We start from the raw sequence: 23,693 nt of genomic DNA on the forward strand, positions 1-23,693 counted from the left end.
CCAATAACCGAGTTGACAGATAATAAATTGTAACAACTAATCTGGTTGAAGTCCAAAGGTTTTCCAATCACATCTGCGGTCCAACATTATAATATCATCCGCAAAATCTAGCCAAACCCAAAAGCTTCAACACATTAGAAGCCAAGGCCTCGTATGTGCCGACTTCGAAAAACTCTCAGGCTTCCCAGTCTTGGGTATACTTTTCATTTATTTCAACCTTTTCTCTAAAGGAAAGATGGAAATTATATCACAAATACATCATACAATACTTCGTCTCAGCTCTGGTGAGCAGAAGCCATCTTAGTTATCTCTGCTTTCAAAGAAAGGCATTTTAGATACACTTAAATCGGCTAATTAAACGAGGCTAAAGTAATAGGTGCAAGTTAGCTCTTATACCTAGGCAATCACCATTTGTGAAAAGAAATTCAGATCGGGGCTTGGAAAGCTATAGAATTAAATTGACTAGCCTTCAGACCAACCTTACCATAACCAAATGAGTCCCCAATTAAAATTTATACAAAATTGAGTATCCTTAAATTCCTCCGAACCATAGCCAAATGAGGCCTAATAAAATTTACACAAATTATCCTTCAACCCCACCTAACCATACTCAAATGAGACCCCAGTTTGATTGCCGGCATACTGGCATCCTGGAAAAATTCTTTACCAATTTGAATACATCATCTCTAAGTTAAGAGTAGTTCTTAAAGCAGAAAACTTACTTAGACCTAAGGCTGTGGACTCTTATGTCCTGCACTGCTACCAACAATTCTGGACTTGAGACAGATTTCACTTCAGTGAGCGCAATTTAAGTGCCAAGATTCAACCTGCTGCCATGTTTAATTGCTAACAACTTTAGAAGGTCCATGTACTGCAAAAATACACCCCCTTCATGAGAGAGAAATCAACGTGTAACACAAAGATATGTTATGGTTAGTTAATGCAGCAAGAAATTGAGCCATTTCAGAGAGTACCTAATATATCCGTGCTTGTGTTATCAGTGTTTGTTTTCATACGTTTTACAGGCGGGGATGACGATTGATCTTCAGACTCAAGAACTGACTCACAAGGTACCCTTTTGGTGTCATCTTCCAAAACTTTCATATTCGTGTCAATAACTGGAAGTGCTTCGTGCTTCGAACTTGAATCTAGAAGCTTTTTATCACTTTTCTCTTGCTGTACTTTCTCCACATTCCCAGCAGAAACAGTGCCGGTATCAACTGCAACATCAGAAGACTCTAACAAACCTGTAGAAGCAGAGGGGTTTTCGCTCTTAACTGAGTCACTTGTTTTCTGTTGCTCTTCAAACATCTTCTGCAGATATCTTCCATGTTCTTCTATACGCAACTGCAGTGACCTTTGAATCTGCACCAGCATATAAGCCTCGGTTAAGAACTTAATCTGACAAAACTTCTATGAGGCATATGCATTACAATATTTAAACTATTTAAGCCTTCAGTAAGTACCTCAAGCTGCTCATGTAGCTTCTTTTGGACCTCCATCTGTAACCGCAATGCCTCTGTAATTTGCATACCTCTGCCCAAAAAATTAAGAAAAGATCAAAAACTGCTATTAAGACATTTTTGTCTGGAGATAGCCCTACAAGTTAATAAAACACACGGCAGAATATCATGTCTACATACTACTTAAGTATATGGCAATAACTGCACTTCTTATAAACTGCATAATGGAAAAATATTTTTATATGCACAAGATGGTTACGGGCATTATATGTAATTTACAATCCCAACATAAAGCAATAGTCAGAATTTAACTGTACAATATTTATTAATAATTCCCTGATTAAGTACATTTCACAATCAGTAGCTGTCAAAATATTTCACTCGTTCTGAAAATATTAGCACTTCAGCAGATGTCTGCTATTTATCTACAGTTTTAGTATTCACGTCCATAATTATGAGCCAGAGTTTTGTTTGCAGGTTCTCCACCATTATTCAAATGTTATCTAAGAAAGAACAATGCAAAATAAAGGGTATGAGAGTGCCTCCTACTACAGATGTATGGGGATGAGCTCATTTTTTGCTTCGCACACTCTCAAGAGGTTAAATCAAATTCAGTGCATAAAAAATAGAAGTGAAAATTAAGGCCACAAGAGAAACTTTGCTGTGACAGTATCCCCTTCATAGGATTTTCAATGAGAATAGTGAAACTAATCAATCGTGTGGTCAAAAGGCCTCAGGGAGACAACCATGGGGTGCCCTCCTACTTTGGCCAAGCAAATTCGAATAACTAATCAAGATGAGTTTGATGCTTGAACACATGAACCCAAACCACCCTCAATAAGCATGTGTCAACGTGATATCCATCTTCACAAGAAAGAGAACCTCAACACTACTCTTTAGAAAGAAGAGAGAGTTGAAGAACAAATGAAGCAATAAAACCATCATTATAAATAAGAAAAATGTTGGTAATGGCATAGTGTGATGGTCAAACCCCTAATGGGTCGATTTTGTTGAGGATGAGGTCCCCAATATTTGGCCTAAACAGTTCACAGTTCCAGTCAAAGTGTTTAGACCCAATTTTTAAAAACAGAAAAGATAGAAATACCGCTCAAATTTCTAGCAAATAACTGCTGTGCTGCACATACTTATTAGCTGAACTAAACAGCTGACAGTTGCCATTTTTACTGGATATCTATGTCAAATAACTACAAAGATTTTAGCAGTCAAGAGGGCCTCAGGGGAAGGACCATGGAGTGCCCCTCTACAATAGCCAAGCACATTCAAATAACTAATTAAGATGAGGCTGATGCTCCAACACATGAACCCAAGCCATTCCAAACACGCTTATGCCGACATATTTGGTAATTTCTATCTTTGTAATAAAGGAAGAGAACCTCAACCCTGCTCTTTGAAAGAAAAAATTGTTGAAGAAAGCAGCAGTACAACCACTATCAAAATAGAGAAAAAATGTCACACGAATTTGCAGCAAATTATTGCCAGGTTGTAGGTACTTACAAGCTGATCTAAACAGCTGATGATTGCAATTTTTAGCAGTCTGTATGGTAGAAATTTTCTTATTCCACCACATTTGTTATGCTGTCTGTGACTTGAAAATGGCAACAATTCAATGAAATCTTCTCTCGTTTTTTAAGCAGAAATGCATTGTAACAGAAGAAATTCTTTACATGATTTCTTTCAGAGATTCTGTTTCCAATAATTACATAGTGTGGAAGCTTGAGATCTCTAACTTAATAAACCCTTCCATGGCAGATTATCAATCTCTGGGATACTGTTGATATTCTAGTTGTCAGTCCTCTCTTTTTACCACTGTTAAAGCTTAATTGTCTGTCTCAGAGTAAATGTGTAAACAATGCGGTGAATTTTCATTTTTGGAAACCTATGATAGCAGATTTTACACTCAAAAACTAGTTTACCTTTTTTCCTGATCTTTTCATCAGAATTCAACAGCATATTTTTTAAAATCAAATTCATTGTCAATAAATTTACCTGTTTCTGACTTCAAAAAAAGAGTTATCTCCTTTTCAAGCCAGTACCGGTTCAACATAAAATGTAATTAATGCAAATAGGTGACTAAGGAAAAAACTAGATTCAGCAATGACACCAATCTACCTAAAGGCACGATGGAGTCTTAATTAAAGATGTGAATAGTCAGGAACCATTCACATATGTATTATCTATTTCCATGATAATAAAGTTAGTTAGGAAGCAACAAATAAACCAGGTATGATGTAGAGGTCCTATAAAGGCCTGTACACCAACAAAATATATGTTTCACTCAACAGTGCCACCTTATTATACAATCAAACCTTTGAATGATATAGTGGCATGAGATGTTTGTGAAACCTACTAAAACAAACTTTCCTAAGCTCCATTAAGGTCTTTAGATATCGAAACCTAGCAACTTTATCTAAGCAGCATAGTAGAAGCAGATCGATCAAATGTGTGCATATAATAATGTCATTTCTGAGCCACCAACAACAGTGTCACTTTCTTGTGTAATGTCCCCTTTCTGAAATGGAACTTGATGATAAATAACAACGTGAAAAGGAAAAAATGACAATAAACTAAAATAGAGGAAAAAGATAATTAATAAATATAATAACTAAACTTTAATTAAGTTTAATGGATGGTTAAAAATAAAACTATTAGGCATGTAACGAAGAGTTGCAACTCCCTCAAAAATGAAATAACAAAGGGAGATCATTTCATTTGGTAAAGACATACATCAATCAACTAATAATCAATCAAAGAAGGAAGGAAGCAGTGAATCTGGAAATATTTTATTATTCTCAAAAGGCAACAGTTTGCGGGTGGTGACTTTATATGAAGGTGATAACCCTTTCACCAATAAAGGGGAAATCATTCCAAGCACTCAAGGATCACTTTACCAATCATCACTCACTAATACATCAAATCAGCACTTCTTAAATCATCAATTATCAAATCAAGCAAAACAATTGAAAATCCATCAGCAAATCATAATCATCGATTATAAAGGTATTCAATCATCGAACTAACAAACAGAAAATCTTAATCAATTCTTCCATTGATTCAAATTTCATACAGTCTAATATCAATCATTTGAATATCAACTATTCAAGCCTCAACCATTCAAAATCAAATCAGTTGACAATTATTAATCAAGCAAATCAGCACTCATTAAATCATCACCCACGAATCGATCAAAACAATCATCAATTATAAAATCATGCTAACAATCCAGAAGCAAATCATCGTCATAAATTATCAAGTCAATCAATCGTCAAACCAGCGAGCAGCAACGATTAATCAATTCTTCTATCGATTCAAACAGTCTAATATCAATCATTAAAACATCAACCATTCTAAATCAAATCATTCAAGCATCAATTACTCACCAACAATCTATCAATTAGCATTAATCAAGAAAATTCATCAAACAATCAGTTTGAATTTGTGGAAGCATCTTGTAGGGGTTGGAAGGACATAACCCTGTCATGCTCTGCAGCTAGGAGTTGGAAGGTGTGGAACCTTTCATGCTCCAGGCAAGTCAATTTCAAAGTCTCACAATTTGATTGATTTTGAAGATTGCGTTTTGATATGTTGATCTGATCATTACCTTGAAGTTTTTCTGTTTGATAAATTTTATTATCATTTTGAAATTAGAATTACTAGCTAAAGAAATCAGGAAATTCCAAAAGGAGACATTACGTATTGCCAAGTAAAAAACTAAATAAATCTCATTCAAAGGCTCCTTTACCCACTGCCCCTCCATATCAATGCTCTATTCTAAGGAATGGCGAAATAAAGTGCCAAATTTATGAGTTCTATAGAAAAACACATCTTCTCTAATTTAAAATACCTTATGGATAGCACATGGCAACAATGTATATTATTTTAGCTTTATAAAAGATAGCCTGTAAAGAGCTACTATTGTTTTCTTAGGACAGAGACTGATTGGACCAGACCTGCATGTAAACACTAAGGACCCTAACAAATCTCTGCAAGGCTTAGCCAACTACCATGATGTCTAAGAAATTATTCTCAAATATCAGTTCTATGAACAAAGGAAAAAATGTGGCAATAACGTAACAGTTTTTATTCTTTGCATTCTAGAGCCAAACCACAAATCTGAAGGTGGGCATCCCAGCATAGCCGAGGAGTAGCGCCCCTTGCACAATCCCTATGGGTTGAAGAGTGGAGTCCCCACCACCAAGATCAAACTAAGGCATTTGAGGTCCACAATGACCTTCACAGTGCGAGCCACTTTTCATTATTTTATCACTTCTAAATTTATAACCAACCATCAGAAAACCTTCCAATTACCCTATAACAATCAATTGTCATAACTGAGATCCAACTTACAAAAGAAAAGCATGATGACAATCAAGGATTTTATGTAGTCCACATGTTTTTGCAGTCGTTGAATTCTCATGGTAGTCTTCCTGAGCCCACGCGTCAGCAGAGACTTGTCAAATAACTTGTGAAATAACTATTAGCTTGTGCAGCAGTCTCATCTCACAAGTTATGGACAAAGCATTCATCTGCTACAGAAAACAATGAGTTGGGAGCAATTTACTCCTCTTCTGTAGATACTGACGATTCTGAGTGAATTGCTCCCTAAGTTTAAAAAGACTGATATATATCCATACTGGTCATTAACTTATTCAGTTCCTCCACAAACTCAGATTGCAACGCATCAATAATAAATGATCAACATCTCTTGAATATTTTGACCTAAATATCAATGACAGAGGAAAAAGCAATCTAGTATACTACATGAGTAGGCATCGCAAATACTGTCTCTGATATATTAGATTGTGTGCAATTCATTAGATAAGTAGTTAATGTAAGAGTATCAAAACAATTGTTAGTCCAGTTTTTGCAGCTTCTGGTTATACTTAGTTGTTGTGGATATCAAATTTCATCCTGGTTACAACTGCATTAAGTGAATGCAGTTGCTGAAACATAACTTCACAAACCTGGTAAAAAATATTCCTGATTTTACTTGCTAAGCAGCCTAATCTACCACCTTCAAAACCTGTGTACCAAATAGTGAAAACATGTGTTATAAATTGGTTGGGAATACATTTTGATGGTTATCAGAAGTTTGGGAGTAAATTTCACATTGGGCGAACCAAAGAACTATTTCTAAAAGCCACATCTCACGACAGATGTTGCAGGATGCATCTATCTAGTACAAAGTGCATCACAGTCAGGCCTGAAATAAGAAACATGGATTATACACTCCTCAACTTTGCGAAAACTTCAGAACTGATATCTAGAAAATTCCTTTGGCTCACCCATAACTAAGCATAGCAATGATTATGTTCTTGTTGTAGGCAGAATTTCAATGATGGGTATCTTAGCCCTTGTCAAATGTAATTTCAACATAGATGCTACAATAAGGATCCATTTTAGTTTACAAGCTACAATTGCCTGAACCTAATACACCACATGCCACGTTTCCTCCCTTTGAATTGATGACCACATAAAAAATTTAAATTGGTGAGCAAAACGATAGTACTACATCTGATGCTCATAGAATTTAAGCCGACCTCTCATTCAAAACAGACATAACAAAGCTCTGCACTACTCAACATAACACCACAATCATCATTTTCATTTAGAATTTTAATCTCTGAAGCATGTTGGTGTAGCTTAACATTTTTACCAAAAACAGAATCTCAATCAACACAAAAGGAATATCAGAAATCAAGAAACTTCAATAATTAGCAGCTCCAGCATTCAGCAAGTATGTATTTTATAATAGAAAGTCATCAAATCAAGCAGTGCATAATATCAAACATTGCACCAATTCTACGTAGGAGAAGAGTCTGATTCACCTGTGAAAAGTAAAGACTAGGTCCTCACAGGGAAACAGCTCTTTATTGTGTTATATATGCATTGCTATTCAGGTGGCACATATAGCGTTCAGGCTTCTTTTTAGTGATGGTACATCCCTTCTCATGGTCATATGTAATAACTAATATCTGTTGTCTGACTTTATCATTTTAACAATTTATGGTTTATCCACATCAAGTTCACCCCACTTGTTGGCTAGGATCTTTTAATAGTGTTTCTCCTAAAAAATTATCCTGAGGTTTTCCTTGAGTCTTGTTTTCGATCCTCCATGCTGTTTGTGTTGGCTATCCTTTCGAGTCTAATTGATCTACTATGATCATCTGTAAACAGTGAAAATTATAATATATTTTCTCTAATTACATAAAAGTTCACCTTTCGTATTGGACATTTATAGTCATTGCATCAACATTTTTCAGCACATGGTTCTCATCAATGGAAACCTCCTGTGTGTTCGTTAGTTAAAGGTTTCAGTCCACCTGCTACTTCTTTATTTTTCTTTTCAGATCAGTGAATTTGATATATTTTTAATGATAATATTTAATAAAGGAAATACATAACTGCATAGACCAGCAGATTTTGTCCAACTTCCATATCCTACTGCAAACTACTATCCATAGCTTCCATATTATCTGTTACAGTCCCAGGATAAACACTTTAGTATTACAAGCCAAAATGATGCTAAAGTACTATACTCAGACTCAAAATGCATCCCTATAATGGTACACCTAATTCCATAAACAGCACATCCAACTAGAAAATTAAGCGTTTTACAATTGTGACAGACAAAAAAGGGTTTTCTTTTTAAAACAGGGTAGCTTAACCTACCCATATCTTCATTGTCTCTTCTCTGGAAAAATTTGGAATCACCATCCCTCCATGAGTCTCAACCTTGGGTGTCTTTCTTTTCTTCAGCTGCCTCACTGGACCTGTGTCACCATCCTCTGGTTTCAGTTTCATACCAGATTTCTTTAGAGTATGCTTCATCTTTTGTCACCTCTCAGTCTCCAAATTTTCCTGGTCTGATTCAGCTTCCTTCATATACAACAAAAGCTCAAACCAAGCCTTTGTAGCATTCTCAATCTATTTTGGCTTAGACGAGCTCTACACAATAAACAGCTAATGATCTCGACTGGCACCATCCACCATCCGCCATGGACCTGCCCCAGTTTCCAAATCTGCCCTCGGTTCAGCCCTACCAATGACAGGAACCATACCACCGGCCCATGCTGATTTCACACACATCCTTGCCGCTTTCTTTGCTTCTTCACCAAGCTGCAGAGCCCATGCCAAGAACATGGATGAGATGTCTAGGTTAGTTCTTGGCCGAAGATCAGTCTTCAAGTATTCTACATGCAGCAGCTTCACAATGCACCCCTAAAATTTGTCATTGTCGAATTTGAACACGCTCCTCAATCGCCTGATCGTAATCTACTGTAAAACCTGGCAGTTGATTAGGGAAGGTGAAGGATAAGTTGGCTTCCATCTCTAACTTGTTTTCCTTAATGCCAACTCCCAATGTCACTTTCCAATAACAGTCCCCAAAATTTTAGCCTTGTATCACCAACACCTTTCCAGATTATTCCAGAAAAGGCTAGATTGCAGCCACACAATCTGCTCTCGCCTGTGACATCATCACGCTGACGTGGGCGGCATTCATGATTAAAGGTCGTGCTGCCTTACCAAACCCACATCATAATGCTGATGAAATAAAAACTTTGTCTTAGCTTTATAATGCAAGGCAACATTTTTGAAAAAAAAAAACAATCCCCAACATAGCTTAACCCTACTATTCCTTACTCTAAAATATACCCCTAAAATCATCAATAAACTCTTCCCCATCCTGATCACTTAAACACACCCCAAATTTAGATAATTTGTTCGCCACCTCGTTCACTTCTCTCAGCATGTGTTAATAATTTGAACTCCTCAAAATCCTGAAAAAAACATTTTGATTCTACAAATATGTTTATTCAAATGTCATGCTCCCAATTCTCCTTTGATGATAGTGTTGACAATTATTTGCAAACCACCTTCTAAGTGTAGCTTCCTCACCCCAATCTCTTAGCCATTTGGATTCTCTGTAATACAGTCAGTATCTCCATCTGATAGATGCTTGGCCCCAATCATCAATATATTCCCCTTCTCATCGCTGGCCACTTAATCCACTCCTGATCTACCTGGACTGCCTTGAAACACGCCATCAAACTTATTCTAGTCCAACATTTATGTGGAGGTTTCCTCTTAGTAGGCTATAAAGGATTAACCCTCAAAGGCCCACTAACGGGCCACCTGCTACTCCTTTCTTATTTAAATGTTGAGCAATCCATAAATAATATCTAGTATCTCCTCCCTATTTTTATAGAGGTTTCATTTTATTTTTTCTAATACTTAACGCTCACACCATTGTCCACTCACACTACTATCCACTTAAGCTAAGTCACAAGGTTTGAATTCGAATTCAAGTTCATCAATCTTAAAATTGGGATGAGATTCAACAAGGGTAAAAATTCGGAAAAATATTGACATTAAATTTAACTTATATAAATTTCTTTATTTTTAAATATATGTAATATATCCACAAAATTGTCAAAATAGTTTGACATTGCTAAATAATCAAACTAAATAACTCAATTTTATTTTAGAATAAAATAATACTAGCAATCGCATGCTTTTGTACACGCAACGAGTGTGTCGATAGGAGATAAGATTTAAGAAAAAAATGTAGAATGAACATTAAATAATGTAAATATAAGTTTTTTTTAAAATGAAAGTACAAAAATAAAAAAGTTGAAGATTAAAACATAGATATAAAATTTACAATATTTAGGAAATTTGAATATTACTTAAGAATAATTTCAATATTTTACAATTAAATTCAATTTATCAAATATGAAAAAAATAATCATTTAAAAAAAAACATCAAAAAAATGAAAAATAACGACATCTCTAACAAATATTTTATTGACTAAATAAATTATAGAAATTGAAAAATAATATTTAAAGAAAAAACTAAACTAATATAAAAAATAATTTAAAGTAATTTAAAAACTAAAACCTAAATCAATTTAAAAAATCAAAAGTTTAATAAATAGAGATCGCAACACAATCTAATGTGGAGATCAAAAATAATTATTTTTTAAATAAACAAGAAAAGAAAAACAATAGTTAAAAGTGGATATTTAAATTACAATCTTATGTGAACAAATTAGATTATTAATAATTTTTAATTTAAATAACATAATATTTACTAAAATATTTTAAATAGATTAATAAATATTATTTATTTAAATTAAATTTATCAAATATGAAAATAATAATCATTTAAAAAAATCCATCAAAAACTCTATTATGAAAAATTAATACGAGAAATACAAAAAAATAATGTCTAATAAATATTCTATTGACTAAATAAATTATAGAAACTAAAAAATAATATTTAAAGGAAAAAAACTAATATAAACAAATAAATTAAAATAATTTAAAAACTAAAATCTAAATCAATTTTAAAAATCAAAAGTTAAATGAATAGATACAACAATGAGTGGAGTGGAGATCACAACTAATAAATAAAAAAAGAAAAACAATAGTTAAAAGTGGAGATAACAACTAATAAATATCAAAACAAGAGTTGAAAGTGGAGGGAGATAGAAACTGGCCGATAAATAATTAACGGGAAAGATTTTTAATTTTCCGGTCTAACTCTTGCAAATTTTCCGTCAAAAATTTAATTTCTGGAAACAAAATTCCCACAAATAGCCCTATCGGCTAAATTATTATAAAGAACAATATTATATTAAATATCATAAAATTCAGATAAGTTCAAAAAGGATCCAAGTTCGCTCAAATTCGAACCTCATGGATGAAATTCAGCATATCCTCTAACTTAGCACTTAAGTACAAGCTTGAAGCAACTAACCATGTGGCTTTGTGCAATTCACTATGTTCAAACCAAACAGAACTAACAAAATCTACAAAATCTGAAAACTTAACGAAGAAATTGCAAAAGCAAATGTGAAAGTGACTTCAATATAAGAGCGTACAATATAATTTAGCATTCATTTCACACTACAACTTCAAATAAATGAATCAATTCAATTATATAGCACATGGGATAAGGTGAAAGATCAAATAATGAGCAGAACAACTATGCTTACGTTTTCAGGTCCAAAACTGGTAATTTGTCACAAGAATTGCTTTCCTCCTGTCCAACACTGCCAGAACTTTTGACTAGTACCAAAAAATATTGTATAGTTTAGCATCCTCAGTAGAATCAGCAAAGTTGCTATTTCTAAGGTATGTCTTAAAATCTTAAATCAATGAAAGTCAATCAGAATTGAGAAATAAGACAAGTGGTTAAAAATAAATTTAAAATACAAAAGTTTATCTAGCTACTGTAAAACTTAACCAGACACTGAGAAACAACAAAGCTTAATAAATTTAAAAGTAAAACCTAAACAAAAGACAACTGTTTGACATTTATTCTCATATGTAATGGACAATCAAATTAAGTTGCCTTCTACAATCGCTTTCATTGCTCCTAACAATCTCAAAATTAACAAAACAATAACTGTTCATTTCCAGGTCCAAAAATTGGAACATATTGCATAAATAATCAAAAAGTACTATAATTGGATACTGAGAAAACTACTAAATATCAACTGCTCAAAAAGATATAAAATTCTGACAGCTATTTCAAAGCATCTCACAAGTTTGTTCTTGCCAGGAAAAAGGATATACTTGTCGTCAAAATAAACCTAACTAATTATTATAATGATGATATCTCAGTAGATTACTGGGCTTTGACTTCTCAGTTACTAGAATCCTTATTAGTCTGCTAGAGTAATTAGCCAGCTGTCGCCAGCAGATCACAATATTCAAGAATAATTAGTTCATGTCAATCGGCAGTCACATGAAACTGTCAATGGTGTGATGTATCTCAGTCCAATAACTGCTCTACCTGTATAATTGATCAGTAGCATGCATACATGCCAAATTGGTGAAATACAGTTTGCAAAATCAGCTATACCAAATGCCTTGGTTTTTCACAACCCTCCCACACTACTAACATCATCCCCTGCATATTTTTGATAAATTATTTTGTAATTTGATTACAGCAGCAACCCAAAAATGACGAGGCTGGGCCCATTGATTGAATTCACATTTCCATTGTTTCCTAAATTGATTCACATACTTTTGGTCATATACCATTTTCCAGTTAACATTTCTTTTGTTCATAACTGAAAAGAATGAGTGGTGAAATGTTGCTCTTTTCCTCATGGAAGCAACACAAGCCAATGATTTCTCTTGTTAAACTAGTTTGATGTCTTTTCCCTCAAAGTGATGTATCAGAAATTGATCATGGTTGTTCCATCTATAGTAGGTTTGTGAGGAATAACAATGTTAATGGACTACAAATGTTCGTAAAACACAAATTTATCTGCCTTCAATGCCAGGAGAAGGAATTGATGATCATATAATTTAATTTCACTTTAGCTTCCTTTATGATTTGCATTAGGTCCACAACTTTTTGGCCATTTATAGTAAGTTACCACGGTTTGCCCCTGGACCAGCCCAGGTTCGAACTGGTCTGTGTTTTGGGACCAGTTCACTGGGTGATTCGGGCAGGGTCCAATTTTTTCCCTGCTGGTTCAAACTTCTTGCAACCCAGTTTGAACCTGGGAAGACCATGTCGAAAACTGGCAAACCGAGTTCGAACCGTATGAATTTTGGGGCCCCCGGACAGCAAAAAGTGGTTTTTTTGAAAAGTTTTAATAACATTTTGGCATCCACAACCCTAAATGATTGTTATGAAATGCTTTTAATGACCTCTCATTGTCATTTTTTTGTTTCCAAACAGGTTATTTTGTCTTAAGCAAGAGAAAATAAGTGATTGAGCAGGAGTTTGATTGTGCAAGGAGGAGTTTGAAGATTGATTTGTGGGTGTTCTTCAAATGTTTGTGCCTCATTCCTACACATTTGCAAGCTTACAATGGCTGGAAAAGGTAAGTTCTAGTTCTACTTGCTTTTGTTTTTGTTGCACTATTTTTATTTTTCCATTTCTCTTTCATTCTTCATAAGATCTTTCCATCATTTTCAGAATTTTTCATTTTCTTGCATATAAATTTTAAAATGAACATGTATACAAATTCTTGCCATAGGGAAAGGAAACGCAATGGCATCTACCTCTTCATTAGTAGGTAATACCGAACAAAGATTAGAACCTCACTCTGATTCTCCTCTATGGAAGTATGTAGATATTATAAAACCCCTTCCAAGAGGTGGTGCAATCCATTGGAGATGTCGGGGTTGTGGTTTAGAAATAGATATTTCCCATTATCGTGCAGTAGGTCATTTGTGTGGATACACTGGAAGAGGAGTCAAGAAATGCCCTAGCAAAAAAGGTGTCCCTATACCAAATGTCCGTGTTAAAATATATTGAAGACCATGAGGCAGCACAAGAGAGAGGAGAACATAGGGCAACCTAACTCAGTAGCAATAAAAGTAAGAAAAGAGCAAAGGGAATGCACCCCACCCCTAGATGTTATGGTACAAGACCACCCCTTTTTTAGTACCTCAGCAAAACACTAAGGGTGAAATTGTACCCCTTACACAAAGAAAGGGACCACTAGAAACTGCCTTTCAAAATAGGAGTCAGGAAATTGCTGACATTAAGGTTGGAAGATGCTTGTATGCAAATGGGCTGTCATTTAATGTTGTTCGCTCTCCATTTTGGACGGACATGTTGAGGGCTGCCAATAAAGCTCTAAGAGGGTATTGTGGCCCCGGGTTTGAGAGAGTACGCACCACCTTGTTGGATCAAAAGGTCCAGCTGATTGAAGATCAATTCAAGCCCATAAAGGACTCGTGGTTTGAGACAGGGGTGACAATTGTTTCAAATGGGTGGAAGGGTTCCAGGAACCATCCCTTGATCAATGTCCTTGTGGTGTCCCAAAAGGAGCAATGTTTTTGAAAACAATGAATTGTGAGGGGCGAGTAAAAGATGGGTCATTTATTGTTGATATCCTAAGTGAGGCCACTGAACAAGTGAGTGCTAGAAATATTGTTCAAGTCATGACGGACAACACAAAGAATTGTAAAGTTACTGGATTGTTGGTTCAAGAGCGGTGTTAACATATCTTTTGGACACCTTGTACGGTCCATTCACTCAATCTTATACTACAAAAGATTGGGAACCAAATTGAGTGGATCAAAACAGTGTATGAAGAGGGTGAGGATATCCAAATGTTTGTCACAAGCCACCACATGACTCAATCCCTTTTCAGAAACTACTCAAAATTGGAGCTACTAAGGGTAAATGAACTTGAACTCAAGTTAGTAATTTAATTTTTAAAATTCGACAATTTCTGATTTTTCATATTTTGCTTGTGCAATGGATATGCTTTTCTAAAATATGTATCTAACAGATGTTTTTTTTGCTCTAATTTATGTCGTAGGTTGTTGAGGGTCGCTTCGCATCAAATACAATTGTCTTGAGATGACTTGTGTAAGTGAAAGAGGCATTGCAGAGTATGGTAATCAACTGCAATTGGGGTGTATGCAAGCAAAGGAACACTGATAGGGTAAAGAAAATAAAGCAAAGGGTATTGCATAACACATGGTGAGAACGTTTGAAATATCTCCTATTATAAGCATGCTTAGGTACACTGACATGGATAGGCCTTGCGTTGGAGAGCTCTATAAGGGCATAGACTCCATGCTTGAGAAGATAGAGCAAATCATAAATGACAAGGAGCGAGATCTGCAAGAGACATTCTTCAAACAATTGCAAGTAATTATCGTCAAAAGATAGAAAAAAATGACCATTCCACTACCATTTGCTTGCCTATTCCTTGACGCCCAAATATTATAGCTCTCAATATTGTAATCTACCAGGAAGTTTGCCACCCTATACAAATATAGAAGTGCCTAACGGGTTAGAAGACTCTTTTCTGATGACGATATGAGAGATGTAATCACAAACGAGTTCATAGAGTTTGTGAATGTTAGAGGTCTAAGCAACGATGCTCTTCATCATATCGGTTCAAGAAGAATGCTTATAGTTGGTGGTACCCCCATGGCCAAAAATTCCAAACATTGCAGCCCCTTGCAATCAAAGTTATAGCACAAGTTTTATTTTAAAAAAATTAGCTCACTTTTATCTTCAAAACAATCATGATTAGAAAGTAATTTTAAAAATTTTATAAGATTGAATTAATTGTTTACCATGTGTTATCTTCATAGATTGCTACTTCTTCTGCATCAGAAAGAAATTAGAGCACCTATTCTTTCATCCACTTGGTGAAGCACAACAGGTTGCAATCAAAAAAAGAAAAAAATCTGGTATTTGTGCATTACAACTTGCGTCTTCTTTCGCACAAGAGTAAAGAATACAAAGAAGGGGAGACAAAGAAGTGGGATGTAGGTGTAGAAGTTGCGGACTTGGATGCTTCCACTGCTCGGCTTACACTAGATGATTTTGAAGAATTTGATGCCAATACCAATGTTGCTACTGCTGATCCCAATGGCCTTAGCTCTATTACTGAGTCAACTAATGTTAGAGAAGATGAAGATTCAAGAACTTTGAATATTAATAGATTTTTATTCCATTAGCTGAACAATGAACATGAAAAAAATGATACTTGAACTTGATGCTATGAGTTATTTTTAATGTTTTGAATCTTTGATGTTGAACTTGTTACTTGAACTAGATGATGGTATAATCACTATGATTACAAGTTTATGGTGTTTTTGTTGTTTAAATGTGATTATGTTACTATGATACATTCTAATTTTAACTCATGCTTCATAAATATGTATTTATATATTATTTTTACATGTTTTTGTACTAACACACCCAAACAAACCCAAACCCCTTTCCAAAATTTTTACAAACTTCAGAACCAGTTCTCAAACTTCGAAGTTGGAACCGAACTCTAACCAGTAACTTAGACTTTTACCTTTACTATTACTGCTACATTTTGCAGTGCAATAGGGACTCCGAATATCTAGTTTAGCATTCCATGATACTAGCAAGATAATTTGTAGGCATTATTAGATTAAACTAAGTTGCTGACTCAAGAATGAGTATGCGAACGGGTATGTGGGTATGAAACACTAGTAAGACCAAAAATTTTGTAGGGGGGTGATTACGTTTTTGGTACATTCATATGTATATATATATAGTGGCAGCCTAAAAATAGAGTTAGGTTTAGAATGTCATATACCTATACATATGTTAAAAAGTCAATTTTTGAAACATATCATTCTGATTTATATTTGGGTTTTTGTTTCAAAAAAATTAAGCTAGAATCTCATGATAAGGTGCACAGCCCCAGTGGTTTAGGAACATCTATATTTGAGTATTTCTAGTGCATTACAGATTCTATCAAGACTAAATTTCTTGATTTCTGTGTAAGAGAGGTAATTTACAGCTTAATGTATTTGTGAAAGTGTTCCTATCAAATAGCAAGCCTGCAAATTTCAGATTTAGAAATCTTATTTCAGAATCGAAGCGCATAACTTTGTTATTGGGAAACATGTCTCAACATTGCATTCTAATGTTTGTAACTTGTATGTATTTGTTATTTGTCGTCATACGTGAAAAGAGTAAGTTTACGGCCATTGAAGTTGAAGAGACAAAAGATGGGGAATATGCCTCTTAGGATTTAGGCACTATCAAACTTGTAAGACCTTTAACAAATTGTTTCCTAATGTCATTTGTAATTTACCCATAAAAGATTGGTGGTGTAAACAAGTTCTTGCAATGCAAAGGTTTTCCCTCTAGGAAAAGAACAAACTAGCTAGGCATCCCATTTAGAATTTCCTATTTTGAGGTGTTTGGACGCTTGTTAGAAATTGTAAGTGCATGTAATTTTTAATGACAGTCGTTACGGGTTCCTATAACATGCATTTATGATGAAAACTATATATTGATCCAGGGGTGCCCAAATTAGCTAGATGTCATAAAAAGCTATGATGAGATGGTGGTGTGAGTTATTCGATTACTTTGGCTATGCAAAGTAACACAGTGCTGCCAGATTATATAGGGGAGTGCATTGCTGTTGTAATTTTCACTGGACCAATAAGATTCTTGCCTATGTGGAGATTTTTTCAAAAAGTTTCCCCACACAAATCCAGTGTTTCATGTCTTATACTTTACTCCTCTTGCTTTGTTCTGCAATCACTTTACTAAGGGTTAATCTTTACTTCCAGATTTCAACAATATTGCAAGCTTCTTTCACCTTATTTTACAACAGTGCTTATAGACAAAGATCTATGAGTTCTAATATCCAGAACCAAACTCACTACAATGCAATAAGCCAACATGAACATATTTGACAAAAAATGTGAAGGGCCTTATTAGGCTCCAGTAGGGAAATTTTGTGTTATCAAATGTACATGAAGAATATTAAGTAAAGTAATTGGTAAAATATTTGATGTATTGACAAATGAACGAAGAGATCATTATAAAGAGTTTTACAAATGTACAAAATATAAAGTTTCTAATAAGAAACTCAAGAAGATTGTAAAGACTATCTTATCTACAAATAATTAAATATAATACATAAAACAAAATAATAATATTCTAATACCCTCCCTTAATGGTCAATCTGTCCACAACACCAAGTTGTCCACTAAATTGAGCAAACTCATCTAGACCAAGAGGCTCAATGAGAATGTTTGTAGTCTGATCCACTATTGGAACATACTGCAAGTGAACAATCTCGTCTTCAACCAACAGTTGAGTATAATGACAATGAATGTACACATGTTTAGTTCATGGAAGACTGGGTTCTTGGAAAGTTTGAGCACTCCCTAGTTATCAAAGAGCAAGGGAGCCAGACCTACTTGACATAAATGCATATCAGCAAGCGTTCGAAAAATCCAAACCACCTCACAAGCTCCCTTAACAGCTCCTGAATAGTCTGTTTCTGTGGAGGAGAGTGAAAGTGCACATTACTTCTTACTACTCCAAGTGACTGCACGAAATGCCAAACTGAACACATCCAAAAATTGATGTCTTATCATCAACCTAACCTACCCAATCTAAAGTTGTGAATCCATTGAGTTTGGAATCATAACTCCTAGTGTAAAGAAGTCCATAAGAAAAGGTGTCCTTCACATAATGCAGCACACGCTTCACTGCTACCCAATGATCAACCTTGAGGTTGTCATAATGTGTGAAATGTAGCTCATTGCAAAACTAAGACTAAGTCTAGTGGCAGTTCAATTAGATGAGATTGCCCACTAGTTGCTTGTAAGTGGTTTCATCAACAAGAGGAGAATCATTACTTGGCCGTAAACTTTAACCCTTTCTCTGTAGGTGTGGAAGCAAATTTACAATCCTACATATGAATCATGTCAAGCAAGTTCTCGGCATACTTACACTAAGAGATAAAGAGGCTACCATTAGTCTGCCAAACATCAACACCTAAACAATAATAGAGAACCCCAAATCTGTAATATCAGGACACTTGCATAGATCTAGTTTGAATTTTGCAATCAAATGTGTTGACTTGCCAATAATGACCAAGTCATCCACATTATATGACCGTCAGAGCGTTTGATATACAAATTATTGTCAAAAGGGCAACGTTGAAGACCATGAGTCACTAAGTACTGATCAATCTTGATGGACAATGCTTTAGGGGCTTGTTTGAGTCCATAGAGTGCTTTCTTGAGTCTACAAACTTGGTGCTCTTTGTCGGCAACCTTGAAACTAAGATGTTGCATGATGCAGTCTTCTCTTGCAACTCACCTCACCATTGAGGAAGGCACTCTTAACCTCCATTTGATGGACTTTCCATCCAAACTGAGTTGCAATGGCAAGAAGAAAATAAATTGTACTCATCTTGGGAGTAGGAGCAAAGGTCTCCTTAGAATCAATGCTCTCCTGCTAAGTGAATCTTTGAGCAACTAAACTAGCCTTGTATTTATCTAAGGTATCATCGGCATGACACTTGACCTTATAGGACCATTTGCAGCTAAATGGGTTTCTTCCTTGTAGGAAGATCAGAGAAAACCCATGTGTGATCCTTCAAAAGACTCATATTCTACATCAATAGCATGTTCCCACTCTAGAATCCCTTTTGCCACTTTAAATATTTGAGGCTCATAAATACTATGAAGGTTGGCCATGAGAGCAAAGTCAATTGTATCTAGCTACTTGCCCTTATTTATAGAAGATCTACCCTTAATGATCTCGCCAAGACTTGATCACTAATAGTCTTAGCCCACCAATTAGGTCGAAGAGTAGATGTGCCAACATCAGGAGGAGGAAATCCTGGAGTTATGGGTGGAATAGGATCTACAAAAAGTGGAAGATTAGCATCATCCAGAGGAAAGTCAAGTAGTGCATCATCAAATTCAAATTTTGCATCATCCCTCCCATCAAGTGGACCTAACAAATGACAGACACCCAAATCGAAGGCTTTCAGAGGTTAATCCTCAGAATTTCGCTCAAACACATGAGAGAAATGGTCCTCGTTATTCATCAGAGACAACATCATGATTGAAGATAGACGATTAGTGTCTACATCAATCAGTCGGTACACCTTATGGTTGTCACTATATCTTATAACCATAAGCTTATGACTCTTGGTTTCCAACTTGGAATGCTAGGGATTTGGAATCCAAACATATGCCTAAGAGCCAAAAAAATTCAGATGCTTAATCCTAGGTTTGCAACTAGTCTAAGTTTACTCAGGAGTCTTCCCCTTGATAGCACATGTGGGAGACCAATTAAGGAGATAGACAAGAGTAAACATTGCTTTTGACCAATATTTCTTAGGAACATTTATGTGTCCCATCACAGACCTAGCCATTTCTATAATGGTGCGGTTGCAATGCTCTACAACTTTGTTTTGTTGAGGGGTGTATGGTGTGGTTCATTGACATTTTATGCCATGTGTATCACAAAAAGTGGAGAAAGCAATAGAATAAAACTACCCCCCCCGAGCGTATGGTGTGGTTCACTAATGTTTTATGCCATGTGTATCACAAAAAGTGGAGAAAGCAATAGAATAAAACTACACCCCCCCTCCCAATTATCAGACCTAAGAAATATAATAGAACAACTAGACACTTTTTCCACTAAAGCCATAAATTTTTTAAATGCTATAAACACTTCTAATTTTTATTTTTATTTTAATAAAGTACAACCACAATTTTCTACTAAAATCATCAACAAGAAGTAAGAAAGACCTGCACCCAATAACAGGAGGAGTATTCACTGGACCACATACATCAACATGGACCAATTGTAGTACCTTAGAAGCCTGTCATGACTCACCATCCTTGAACGGCGTCTTGTGCTACTTTCCAACCTAACAAGCTCCACAAACTCACTGATTTTGAGTTTGAATTTCAAGTAGGCCAAGTACTAAATCATCTTGAACATGCTAAGAAAGATAGTGAGTGTTCAGGTGATTGTTGATAGCTGCTAATTTTGTTGTAAAAGCATGCTCAAGAGAATCATTAGTATCCACAAATCTATATAGACCATGTTCCTCAATGCCAACAACAATAGTAGTGCATGTTGTGCGATCAACGATCAAGCAATTGTGTGTACTAAATACCACATCAAGTTGAGGAGAATGTCACATGATCTAAGTCACTGAGAGTAGGTTTAATTCCATGCCAGGAACCTAGTATACATTAAGGAAAATGATATTCCTCCCACCAGACTATATCTATGAATTGCCCTTGTCAACATTAATATACTCTTTGACTCCTCCATATAAAATTGAATGAATGAAGGGAGAAACATCTATAAACCAATCACGCCTATGAGTGAAAGACCACGAAGCACCAGAATCTATATGCCAAGCAAAAGATTTCACATGGAAGGCGTAAAAGGCAAACTCTTTCTACTTTGTGTGCTCAGCAACATTGGTTTTAGGTTGAGACCTTCCCTGCTTCTGTTGTTCATAAGCCAACCGATTGTGACAATCCTTAATCAAATGGCCATATTTGTGACAATTGTTACACTGCACCTCCTCCTTTGTAGCATCAAGAGACTGATTAGAGCCCTTCTTTTGAGATGGATGAGAGCATTAAGCTTTGCCTTTATCCTTGTGAAAAGATTTGGCTGAAAAGGCATGCTTTGAGGAGGACAAGGTGGCACTTCTACCAAAATGTTGTTTCCAACAATCCTACTACAGAAGTTTGGTGCACAACTCTAGAAATTTCAAATCAACATTAAAGGAAGTAATGTTTAGAGTCTCTATAGAGTGCTCATGAGATTTTGGTAAACTCTTTAGAGTGATGACTAAAGTATCTTCTTCCTGCATTTTCCAACCAATGGCTTCGAGCTGATCTCAGATGTGCCTAATCTTCATGAGACTCCAATAAGGACATGAATTCATCCAGCATGGTGGAGAACAATTGGTTCTTCAAAAAAAATGCTTGATTTTGTTTGATGTCTCATGCAACTCAAAGGGTTGCTAGGAGTCTGCGGCTGTAAAGTTTCTGCAAAATATCCTTGGACTGAATATAGATTGGAATTTGCCTTCTTTATCTCCTTATATTTTGCTGAGAATAACTTCAGATGATGGCCTTTAATTGAATTAGAGATATAACTCAGAATTTTGTCTTCTATTTCTGCAATTCGAATGAGGTCAGTAATGACTAATGAGCAGACTCGTTATTTTTCTTGTGTGCTCTTAGACTTCATGCTTACGCTCTATAAGTATAGGAGTCAAGAGACATGTCCTTATAAGGGACATGTCTCTTCAACAAATCTCTTGCCTAACCTCTAGAAGTCGGCGACTTTCTAAGGTTAATTAATATTAATTAAAAAACACAAACAAATGTGGTTAGATTAATACTAAATAACCTCTCAAGGATAGACGCCGATCTTGAAGTAGGAATAATGCAAAGACTTGTTCCTCTACTTATCATGTTATATCAGATTTGATCGATCTGTTATCAGATCAGAATGATTAACAAGTTACAGATTTAACACTCCCTCTTAACTTGATAATCATACTAAGAGATCACATCTAGCAACATCAATAAAGATAAACAAGCAAGAATTGATATTCTATATCTATCTGAATCTCCTTAGCATGTGGTATCATACAACACATGATACAATGTCATATTACTAAACCTGTAGTATGACAAATCACTGCTACTAGTGATAATAGTATTGCAAAGAACACAATGTATAGGATAAATCTGAAGAGTAATATAATTTCTTCATTTATCCAAGTTGTGACTCATAGATACTAGTATATCACAACATGATCCTGAGTTTAAGACCTACCAGAATATAGGATAAACCTCGAGAATAATAAAATTCTTCCTTTATCCAAATTGTGATTCATTGACATAGCAATGTCAACATCACAATATGATCTTAAACTCATCTAAATCTTACAGTAGGACTCTATTGTTTAACACATTATCTAAGAAATCGCCATCTCTTATAATGTCTTTTATACAAATTTTCATTATCTCAAAGATCGTCACCTCTTAAATAATGAATACAAATGGTGGAGCCCATAATAGTCAATAGCCTGACAAAATAAAATTATTTTATTAATAATTTAAAGAGTACAAATGGATTACAACTCAACAATACCAAGTCTCCTCCTGAAGTGTTCTATCTTCACTCTAGATAGAGGTTTGGTGAGTATGTCTACTATCTGATCTGCAAAGCAAATGTATTCTAATTTTACAAAATTCCTGTCTACCATATCTCTTATATAATGGTAAGGAATTTCAATATGCTTGGACCTGTCATGAAAAACTGGATTCACTGAAAGCTTGATGGAACTCTGATTATCACAATGAATAATCGTAGGATTCATGGCTTGCCAAATAATCCCACAAGTAACTTCCATAGCCAAATTGTTTCTTGAGAGGCCATCATTGCTGCAATGTATTTGGCTTCTGTGGAGCTCTGAGCTACTGAAGACTGCTTTCTGCATATCCAAAATATCATTGTTGATCCTAAACTGAAACAACATCCTGAAGTACTTTTTCTGTCTTTAACACTTCCACCCCAATCTGAGTCAGTGAATCCATGCAAATCTAGATCAACTTTCTCATATTTGAGTCCAAAATTAAGAGTGCCTTGTAAGTATCTCATAATGTGTTTAATTGCAACTAGGTGAATCTCCTTTGGCTCACACATAAACTGGCTTAAGGAACAGCATAGCAAATATCCGGTCTTGTATTTACTAAGTACATAAGGGATCCAATCATCTGTATGTAGAGAGTAGAATCCATGGAAGGTGATTCTATTGCTGCTTCTTTAAGTTTATATAGATTAGTCTCCATTGGAGAAGACATAGCCTTGCAATTCCACATTCCAAATCTTTTCAAAATGTCTGATGTATACTTCCCTTGATTAAGTAT

At 35.2% G+C, this 23,693-nt stretch overlaps 1 protein-coding gene across 18 annotated transcripts in view; it reads right to left on the reverse strand.

Moving 5' to 3' along the window:
* Positions 1 to 450: 450 nt before the first annotated feature.
* Positions 451 to 23,693, reverse strand: part of LOC149572879 (protein PHOSPHATE STARVATION RESPONSE 3-like) — a 53,485-nt gene continuing 30,242 nt past the window's right edge. For 11 of the 18 annotated variants that reach the window (XM_089813967.1, XM_089813962.1, XM_089813971.1 and 8 more), the window contains 4 exons: positions 11,483 to 11,555; positions 1,467 to 1,536; positions 975 to 1,365; positions 451 to 871 (listed from right to left, as the gene is read on the reverse strand). In XM_089813967.1, the coding sequence (XP_089670093.1) occupies positions 840 to 871; positions 975 to 1,365; positions 1,467 to 1,536; positions 11,483 to 11,555 (566 nt within the window). In that variant the 3' untranslated portion in view covers positions 451 to 839. Of the gene's footprint in view, positions 889 to 974; positions 1,366 to 1,466; positions 1,537 to 11,482; positions 11,556 to 23,693 lie in introns of all 18 variants that reach the window. The other 7 variants (XM_089813958.1, XM_089813955.1, XM_089813959.1 and 4 more) reach the window with 1 other exon arrangement.

This window comes from Cupressus sempervirens, chromosome 2 (assembly GCF_028749045.1).
Source record: "Cupressus sempervirens isolate cs-2001-9-10 chromosome 2, ASM2874904v1, whole genome shotgun sequence".
Taxonomy (NCBI): domain Eukaryota; kingdom Viridiplantae; phylum Streptophyta; class Pinopsida; order Cupressales; family Cupressaceae; genus Cupressus; species Cupressus sempervirens.